Genomic DNA, 10886 nt, shown 5'->3' with positions numbered 1-10886 from the left:
TTGCTAAGTGCCTCAAAACACTTTTAATACCCATTGGTGAATGCTTGGTAATTATTTTACCGACTTTGGAAAATCCTGTATTAGATGATCTATGCAACTCCTACACCTTGAGGAAAACATGTTTTTTCAGGTTACGGGTTCTACTGTGGGAAGGAAGAAGGGCTTGCTTATTTGTATTATTATTTAACTGTACTACATTCATCAACAGGTTAGATAATGTTAGGATTTTAATAGTCACAGATCCAAAAATAATATCCATTACCTTACGAATATTATATTATGAGCTGTTAATATGCACACGTTAATATAGGCTACTTTTCACTTCACACTTTGAAAGATCTGTAGCCCGCCCAAGCAAGAGAGTATCACTCCAACATACATTATAGCACCCTTTATACAGTGGCAGGTCATGTGACACAAGCCTTATTCATGCGGTTATTTCAGGAAAAAAGGCTAACGAGCAAAACAATGCAGGGCTGCATTAGCAGCACATGTTCATTCTAAGAGTGTAGGCCAATGTGACTGCCGAAACAAGTGCCTCAGCTAATTATAGTTATAGAAGGCATACCGCTTTGTTAAGGATCTGACAAGTGCCTGGTGTGAAGGTCAACATTTAGGGGAGAGGTAAGAGTGCCCCCCCTTTGTACGTGACATTTCATTATTTGTCATTTGCCATTTTGGGAATTGAGGTCTTGCCAAGGCTGTGGGACAAAGTGTGACATAATTCTAAAGAAATGTACTACTAAACCTCAGAATAATTTATTAGAGGGAGGAGCCCCAAAACCAAACAAGACAGCAAGCAGTTGGATGAAATTTCTGTCAGGCAGGGACATAAGATTATTAACCACATACGAGATTCCAGGATTTCTGTCATTTTTCCACCAAAGTACAGGAGGAAAAAAAGGTAACTTACAAAAAAATTACCCATAGTCCATATTTGACCACTCAAACACACATTAGACACACAATTATATCCTATCTCCAAAACCCAAGAATGTGGTTTCTTCTACATCAAACAATGTCAGTCAGCCAACGAAGAAAAGAGGAAAAAATAAAATAAAAGATAGAGGAGTCCATCCCTCAGGGCCGAAGGGCCTGGGAAAAATCAATCCAACTCCTTCCTGTTACAAAGCCACAATACTGGCCGGCAAAAAAGAAAAAAAAAAAAAAACATCTTTCATCTCTGCATCCTGCTCAGAATCGCATGACGACAGTTTTTTCACACTTGAGATATTGATTTTATGCAGTGTCTCCGGAGCAGAAAGGAGAGCAGAACAGCAATTTTAATTAAGCTGGAGAGACGACGGGAACAAGAGGATTCTCTCCCCGAGGGGCTGAGGAAACGAAAAACGCTCCTTTGGGCTGCGCGACGACGAACAAACAAAGCTTAAAACGAAAATAAAATAACTCCCGAAGTAATAACGACGGGGGAGGAAAGCCTGTTTAATTTCGCCGTCCGCGCGAGGAGTCGCGCGAGGACAGCCGCTCGCATTCTAAACATCGATTTCCTGCGCGAGCGGAGCGGAGCGGAGCGGAGCGGCGCGGCGGTTTTAATAACGCGGGAGTGAGCGGGGCTGGGGGGGGGAGAACGCGCTGATGTATGAGCGGGGGGGGAAGGGGGATGGGGGGGATGGAGGGAGGGGGGCTGTTGACCGATTGGCGCAGGCGACGGGGGTTGTGCGCTAACCCGGCTAAAGGGAAACGAGGAAACCGATCGAAACGTCGGCCGTGATGGAGCGGGGGGGGGGTGGGTGGAGGGGTGGGCGGGGTCAGTTGGGGTTGGTTCGGCGGACGGGCTCGAGGCCCCCACCCGCCCGCCCGCCCGTGAGGTGACGGCCGCGGCGGCGACAAATGCCCTGACCTTTCCGAGACGTCCTTTCCGGCGTAAGTGCTAAGGTCCAGGGGGAATGACTCATATTTCCCCAAATCGCTTTATGGTTCTGAGGCGAAGGAAGAAAAAAAAAAAAACCTTTTCTCATGACGGATGGTGGGCGCAGTTCATTTCAGGTAATGTTAGGATAGATCACAGAGAACGGTGGGCTGGCAACCCCTTCCCCCGCTAGCCTGCTCCCGGCTGTTCCTCGAGTGGCTCGCTTCCAGCGCGTGGATTTTCCAGCAGGCACTCTCTTAGGCCGCGGAGGGCTGAAATATCCCCAGATTTAATAAAAGAGGTGAGGTTCAGGTTAACTCAATAAAAGCGCAGATAAACAAGCTTGGAAATCCTTTTCAGCAGGAACATCACTCAAACGCGAGCGCACGCACGCACGCACGCGCTCACGAACGCCCGCGCGCAAAGATCGAGCGAATCCACAGACTAATTCCATCCCCAAGAGGATTTCCATCATACCGCGAGCCGGCGTCTACATGTAGATTAAATTTGACGTTCATTTTATGTAACTAATGGGGAACGCAAATTTGTTGACCGGGTTTGGGCCTGTATCCGGTAATGCCATTAAACATGGCACGTAAAAAATAAATAAATAAAAAAATCAGACTGTTTTATTTCGGTACCTTTCAGTCCGTAAGTGCATCATTTTCAGAGCGGATGTATTATTAAATGCTCCTTTACACAGCATCCCTTTGAAAAGCGCTGCTGCTGTCTGCGAACATGACATCGCGATAAACACAGAGCGCGCGATGCGGTCGGATCAAACCACCGCTAATATTCAACAACCCATCCTAGCTGCCAGCGGGTGAGACGGGGCTTAAGAGACAAGATGGAGACCAAAGACTTAGTTGGCACATCAACAGCCCCAGTGCGATAGCACTGGCTTCACAGCACACAAGGGAAACCAAAAAAAAATGTAATATGGTAATATGCGGAGTTCGGTCTTGGTAAAGGAACGGAATTTTCTATCAGCGCGGGTGCTTAAAATGAACATTTTAAAGCACGTTTTTCCTTAGCCGCCAAAACCTAGAGCGACCCGAAGTCGCGTATTTTGACCTGCATCCCTCCGTGACACGCTGACTTCTGCATTTTACACAAAATTCTGAAATGACACCTTTCAAATTCATGTCATTTTATTTCATTTTCAGTTGTTTCACTGGGCTACTGGTACACTCGTTCCGGGTCAACATTTGGGGTTTCGATGAAAACAGTGAAAAACAAAAGATTCCATTTGTGTCAAACCAGCCATTGAATATGGCAAGTAATTTCCTGGAAATTTGATAAAGCTAAAGGAGCTTTATGCATATGCATAAATATGGAAATTTTTTGGAAAATGAACAGCACTTTTAACCCAAATAAAAATTAACAGATCTGCAGCTAAAAAATATCCCTGGGGATGGGACATGTAGCAGACAACTGGGGGAAATCTGTGCCAGATGCCAATAGCCAAGGCCATACCTAAATGTTTAGGCTACGCTTAGGCCTATATGTTTCCGTTTGTATGAAGGGAAAAGGAATGTGAGGCAACATGTTGCCAATCACTCACCATACAATTGTCATGCAGAAATAAACAAGCCTATAAACGGTCACCTAAATCCCACTGCTGCTCCACTATTTACAATAACATAGGCCATGTAAATGCAGTGATTTATCAAGAGTAGGTACTGAACAAATATAAACGAGTTAATACGGCAGCATTTTTCAGCTGACACCATTAAATTGCTAAACCTTAACGTGGAGGTATGTTTCAATGCTGGCGTGAAAATCTGAATACCATCAACGCTGACATTAACCATCCAAGAAATATCAACAGGACCTTACGTTTTGTCTACGTCAAACTTTCACTCGTTCAGCCAAACCACAAGATGGACCCTTTTACGAAGTGGAAACGATTAAAAGGTATGATCCTCGAAAACAGTTCTGCATTCAAAAAATGTGTTAACACACTATGCTTCATCGCTCAAGTCAAATCCAAAGCCTTTCCTCACCAAGAAAAAAAAAAAATCACCTTTCATTCTCATTGGACTGGAGGGAAATGGCCAGGTTCCATTCCGCGGACTGGCATAATTCTCACGGCACTGAATGATGCCCGTTTCCCATTTCCCCGTTCAGCGCTTGCTCTCGTTCACAGCACATTTCCCGTTATGAGCCACACTCAATACCTGCACAACCGAACAGGAAGCATAGTCTTTTCTAGAAGGCCCAGAGAGGGGGGAGGTGTGGGGGGGGGGGGTAAGGGGAGCACAATATGCAATTTCTTTATTCCGAGGTAAGGCTCCTAATGCGTGACCGATTCCCAGCAGAAACGCTGTCGGCGTCACCGGTTAAAAATACGGCGCGGGAGCGTCAAACGTTATTAGGGTCCCGAAGAAAAAGCCGACAAATCCCCTCAGCGCCCCTCGCCGCCGCGCGGAGGAACAAGTCCGGTCGCACAATCCCAGCCGTCCTCCCTCGGGGGGAAAGGAAGGGGGGGGGAAGAGGGAAAAAAAGGGAAAGCAAATGAATAAGCAAGGAGCTGTATTGAGAACTGAGGACGCGCACTCTGTTCCCCTAGCTGCTAACCCCCGAGAAGGGGAACATTAATAAAAGGGAAAGATGGAACGGGCACGCTGGGGAAGACGGCCGTTCTCCACGAGAACGTTCCGGAAGACGCGGCTCATTTCTTTTGGGAGCGAGGGGGCGGGGAGGTGATTTCACGTGGGAGGTGGGGGGGGGGCTGGGGGTGCAAAACTACTACAGGCTGCAAAGATTACACGTCAGTCTCATGTTCGCAGCTCCGCGCCGGAATATGCTTTTGTAAAATTTGAGAATAGGAACGCGCTGTTCTCCTGTTTAAAAACAGCTTTGCGCAGATCTCCGCTGCATCCGGAGAACACCTCCACTCCGTAGCGACCGAACATGAAACCAGCCGCCGGCATTCACCAGGAAACCGGCGTTGTCATTTACCGAACTGCACATGCCAAATGCCACCACAGGCAAGTTACGCATGAATTATAAAAACTAGACAACTAATAACAATTTGAGTTTCCGAATTAGAGAGATTGGGACGTACGATAATTTAAAATATGAGAACGCATGGTAAAACATTTCTCATTTTGGAACACTTTGCAACTCCCTTAAGACAAAATTAGTAGAAATTGACATTCGCAGAATTATCCGAGGAGTTTCAGAAGGAAAAAGAGTGAGGACTCGCTCCTGGATGGTTCGTTAAAAGTGAATCATCCATTTCTCAGCCATCCAGGCCCCAGCCTGACCGGCGCGACTGATGCTGCCGCCCGGCCGCGTTCGCCGCGTCCCACTTCAATTAAAAGACCAATCGCGAGGATCCAGATAAGTGAAATGGAGGCCCAAACGACACAGGCTGCTTTCCTCCCCCTTTCCTCTTTCTTTTTTTTTTTTTTCTCTTTCTTCTTCAGTCGGTAATGAAATAAGCAACACGTCAGACTGGCGGCGAAATCGGCTCGGCCGCGAGCGAGATGTTCTCGGGCCCGCCGCGGACGCCGCCCACACCGCGCCTCCCTCAATTACGCTTTTGCATTACCCTCCGGACCCCGACCGCTTCCGACAGGCTGCGTCATCTCCGAACAATGATTGAAAAATCTTAAACCTGCGAGGTCAAACGTGCCACTTAAAAAGCAAAAAATAAATAAATAAATAAATAAAAAGCAGCTCAGTCTTCTTCAGATGTAGCGACTCTGAGAGGCTGCTGCACATTTTTCTACCCCATTGCTCGTTTAAAAAAAAAACAAAAAACAAACGACCAAAAATAGCTCCGAGCGGCTCCCGTCCCTTCTACCGTGGCACACGCGGTTGGCACGGGCTTGCCGTTGGCGGGGGGGCGGCACGGCAGCCTGGGACGCGAGTCCAGTTGGCGCTCGCCCTTAATCCGAATTCTCACAGAGGGGGCGAGGGTCAGGCGGGGGGGGGGCTGTATTTAGAATGCAGTATTTACCAGGTTTACGGACAGGAGGAGTGAGACGGCGACATCTGGAATGATCGGGGGCTCGCTGTGGCCGGTTGGCGGCCGGTTGGCGGGCGGGGCGAGGTAAGCGGACGGACCTGGCCGGGGCCCCGCTTGCGCCTCTGGCACGGCGGAGGCGGTTATGAACCGGGATGAATGCGTCGCTGTCTCCGGGAGTGATTAATGGAACGGAGGGCTTCCGTACGAGAAGCCGCGAAACCCGCGGAGGGTAATTAATCACGCCTGCGACACACAAGTGTTGGGCGGTGATGAGTGGGGGTGGGGGGGGGGGGGGTGGGGGTGATGGGGGGGGGGGCACGAAAATGGACTAGGGGCCAGCGGGAGGTCAATGAACACCATCACTGTACGCAGTTATCCATCAGAACCCCGCGCTTATTTCCCCTTATCAATCACAGACTCTGCCACTCCGCCCCCGGTGCTCGCGTTGCCGCGGTATTATGCGCAGTTCAAGGATGCCGCGGGGTCGCCCCCGACAACAATGCAAAGCAGCCATTTTCAGTCAAGTGTAAGAAATGAGCAATCACAGCAAAACTAACGCAAAGACATTTCAACTCTCATTGCACAATTTCTTGACGAATATCAGAAAATTAAGCCCGATGATAACAACAGTCAGCAAACGACTCAAGAAGCACATTGCAAATTAAGTTAAGCTTTTTTTCCCCCAAAACAATATTAATATTTTTCATGCCCGTGATAAAATTTGTATGAGTTACGGCAAGACACCTTCATTTTCCAGCCAATACAATCATCTCAGGAGCTGTAAACCACTTGGTCTCTCTCTCTCTCTCTCTCTCTCACCAAGTCTGTTAGCTGGCCATAAAGACAGCCGCTTCTTGAAAGAAAATTAAATCAATGTTTCATTACGTTACCACGATTCTTAAACACCAGCTTCCTAATAAATGAACTGCAACCGCCAAACCAAAACTCTAACGTCTATAGAAGTGCGGCATGACAAAGTAGCACTACGCAAAAAAAGAGCAGACTTTTACAAAAAACCATACGTATATTTCCTCACCGCGCACTGCATGGCCACATAAATCAAAAGCTGCTCGCGTAAAGGCCGAAGGTGATACATTACCAAGCTATTCAGAGACAACAAGACGGCAAATAAAATGGGGGGGGGGGGGGGCGAAACTGCCCAATTTCTGTTTTAGTGTCACAAAATTTTTTAAAAGCAACAAATTACAACTGGAACAGGACCATCTCATCTGATGCCACTCTCTCTACGGGACTCGTGTAACTGCTTAGATCAGCGTGTTTTTAATCTAAGCTTGCTGGCAGCTGACCTTTTCCTACAAGAACCAAATTAAAAGACATAAAAAACGCAGAGGGAAATACAAAGCAAATGTTTATCTTGCAATGCTTCTTGAAAAGGACATTTCTCGAAATCTGAAAGTCATTCACCACAAAATTCACCACGGCAGATGGCAGGAAAAGGAAATCTGATTTCACACCGCTTTACGCGCACATGCGATGTGTGCACGCGATTCACATCGCTCAACCAACCATTCCAGTCTCCTTTATGACAATGTGGTTGTGCTGGCCTCGTGCTGTAGCCGCGATACAGGGTTATCGCATCTAAGCGTGCAGGTCCGCAAGACCTGCCATTGGTCAATTCCATTCTGAAGAGGGAGTAAAGAGGGCGGGCTTGTCGACAGAAAGCAAGCAGAAGAACCTTAAGCTTTCAGGCTTACCGTCACGGACTTCAGGGTCATGCCGTGGTAAGTCCCCATGGTGTCGATCTTGAAGCCCTCGGTCTCTGTTGAAAGCAAGACAATGTGCACAGGTTGGTGACCCTTTTTCGTTACCCCCCATCACATCACTACCGCAATATCATGTTGTCCTGTTGGGAGATTATCATCTATCAGTTCCCGTTCCTGTTTGCATCACTACTTGCCTTGCAAAGATACGATAGCCAGCAAATTTATCAGCTAGATTTGATATTGGCGGTAACGGTGCATAGCAGTTATTCACTGCCAATCATCAAATCGATGGCTACTGTTACGCCCAGATTAACAGAATTTAATGTGAAGTGTTCTTGACATTGACGCCAAAAAGTAAGAGAGAGAAAGCTCCACAACACCCCCCTTGTGAGCAGCTGCTCAAGAAAAAAAAACCTAGAGCACTCACTGTGCGTGACAAACATGTAGAACACGAGAGGAGCAGCAATTTAGTTCTGCATGTGCGTGTGAATTAATTTAACACCAGGATCCAATTATAGACTGTAGCTACAGAACTAGTGACATACCTACCGCAAGCCCAAAGATGGTGATTGCACTAAAATATGCAACAAGGACATTTTACAGTAAAACTAATGAACAATGCAACTAAATTTTTAGTTGTTTCGGTTGTAAGCTCAAAGGTACATCATACTACACCACAACTAACTGAATGATAAGTGAAGGCTAACTAATATTGAGCATGTGAATGCAAAAGAAGGTACCATTCAGAGCATGCAACAGAACAAGAGCACAGACAACGGAAACACAAGCAAATGAGTATTCACACACACAGGGTGCACAATGCAATAAAAAGGACACCATTAGGTTGAACTTAGCTACACTGCTATTACAGAGCGATAGCAGGGCATTACTAAACACTGAACTACATAAAATTAAACAAATACAGAAATATCGGTGTTATGATACTGTGTAGAGAATGTAACTCCATTTCATTCAACGTGAAAACAAACGAGGTTTTAGGAAATGACACATTCTGAAACCTGACAGAAAATAGCCGCTCCAAAATGACATTCATTGAACATCCCCCTACATATACATTTTAAATGCAACTAGCATAAATGGGCTATATGCCTGCTTTTAGTTAGCTGTCATTTCTCTGTCCAGAAAAATTAATCACTGGGGGAAGATGGTATATCATGTACCAGCCCCTGTCCTCTGCACAGTTATGATCCAGAGAGGGAATGAGTGTGCCTTTCCATTATTCATACTAGACACACTCCTTCCTCTCTTATAATATATATATATATATATATATACATACACATACATATATACATTATATATATATATATATATATAAAGAGAGAGAGAGATACAGAGAGAGACGTGCACACACAAGTGCATACATACATTTTTTTAATTAGCTGAGGGTGAGCATTTTAATCTAGGGCTGCCAAATGATTAAAGCATGGACTGCCACTAATATAAAGTATTGCAAAAAGAAAATATGAAGTTCTAAAAAAAAATTAATGGTAAGACTTGCTTATATAATGTACTGGCTTTTCATCTCTTCTAAAGCACAGATTCTATAAATAAACCCGAAGCACAAGGTAAAACAAAATAATGAGCTTAGCTGTACCCCATCAATTCTGGACATAAGCATCTTTGGCGGAGCCAGGGTTCGACGCGGCTTGGCTAGGGTACGAGAGGAGGGTACAGGTTACCCGGCCCGCTATGGTTAGCTAGCCGACCCTCAATCTTGTGTGTTTAACTGGCCCAAATTTCCTGAATCGGTGATCCATGTCTTCCAGCTGTCCTCATCCAGAAACAATGGGCCTCATTCACAAAAACCTTTTCTTTTTTTTTTTTTTCTTTTGCTTTTCTTACTTTTGTTCTTAAAAATGTTTCTTTGCGAAAACAGTAAGAGATTCATGACACGTGTGCAGATCTTTGTTTTTGTGCATATCCCAGGTGCATGAGATGATGAATGCTGGCCGTTTCTAAATTTTACGCGCAATCCTGTTCATGTGATTTGCATAAGGAAACGACCATGAACAAACACAGATAAGGTGAATGATGAATGCCGAAATGTAAATGTCCTACCTAGGAAACGTCCTTACACGCAGTTGTAAATGGACTGTACACGAGGCCCATTGTTCCTAACAAATTAATTTGTATACATGTAAATGTATATCATATCCGAACAACCCGGGAATTTTCTTCATTTTTGCAAGCTAGATTCACGGCTAGATTCACGCAAGAGGAGGACAGCCGAGTTGGTTCCCCTGCTTGTCCAGTGATCGCAAGCACCTTCACTGGCGGCTTTGCTGCGGAGAACACCATATTATTTTCAACTGGGCTGTATGGTCCTATTGGCTTGCTATTTCAAAAACCTGGCTCTATCGGGTCCGGTCTAAAAATGTGGCCAATGCTTGTCGGGCAGGTTTGGGTGGGATCATGTGGATGTTGGGCACAGGCAGGCTCTGCCCAATGTAACCCGCTACCCAGTACCCCATGCAACGGCTGTATTAAACTGGCTTCCATTGCATTTCGTTGCCCTTTTAAAGAATAATCTCTACATTGTGCATGTACACCTCTGACTGGCAGGAGTTCTTGCTCTCGAAATTTCAAATTTGACAAAAAAAAAAGAAGGACCAAAACTACCATCCTTCAGAAGATGGCATTTACAAATTTCACCACATCACCACGAGATTAAAGGTGGCGTACAGATGTAGCCTCGTAACAAAACCAAACAGTTCTGGCCGTCATGAACAATGTTATGGCGTGCTGGCCGTGATGAACAGTATTTCCATCTGGGTAGCAGTCTTCTCGCCCTGCAATTTTCCTTTGCACACTCCAGTATTCACTTCGACCATAAGCCTGCCATGTATAGCTACATCAACAAGAGAGTATCTACGAAAGAAATCTTTGAAGTCAGCTTTGCAGATCCTGTCGTGCAGTTTTTTTTTTAACGTTTTTAAGCTGCAGGGCTATATTTGGTAATGTTGATAAACAGCTCAACTCAGAAAGAATTTTAACTTCTTCAGTGATCAATTCAGCAATCGATAAACGTCAGATAGCCACCTTTAGTATAAATAGAAATGTATGTCTAGAAATATACAGCCATTTACAGATAATCAGAGACTTTCCAAAACGATTTATTTATTTTGCGCTAAAAACAATCTGTTTTGGTTTAAATCAACAACATGAGCAACTTCAAGTACCTGCCATATGTTTGTTTGTTTCTACGGTATGACTAAACAGCTCTGGTTTAAACAGATTAGCAGTTGCATACACCTTCCTCTTGTGACTTCTGACTGCTGGAAAAGGATAA

At 45.4% G+C, this 10886-nt stretch overlaps 1 protein-coding gene across 1 annotated transcript in view; it reads right to left on the bottom strand.

Annotated features, from left to right (window-relative positions):
- The window catches only part of cdc73 (cell division cycle 73, Paf1/RNA polymerase II complex component, homolog (S. cerevisiae)), a 64889-nt gene that overhangs the window by 40270 nt on the left and 13733 nt on the right, over positions 1–10886 (bottom strand). The window contains exon 10 of the mRNA XM_064338521.1: positions 7565–7629. Within this exon, the coding sequence (XP_064194591.1) occupies positions 7565–7629 (65 nt within the window). The remainder of the gene's footprint in view (positions 1–7564; positions 7630–10886) is intronic.

This window comes from Anguilla rostrata, chromosome 6 (assembly GCF_018555375.3).
Source record: "Anguilla rostrata isolate EN2019 chromosome 6, ASM1855537v3, whole genome shotgun sequence".
NCBI classification, from domain to species: Eukaryota; Metazoa; Chordata; class Actinopteri; order Anguilliformes; family Anguillidae; genus Anguilla; species Anguilla rostrata.
This window is presented reverse-complemented; position numbering and strand designations above follow the sequence as displayed.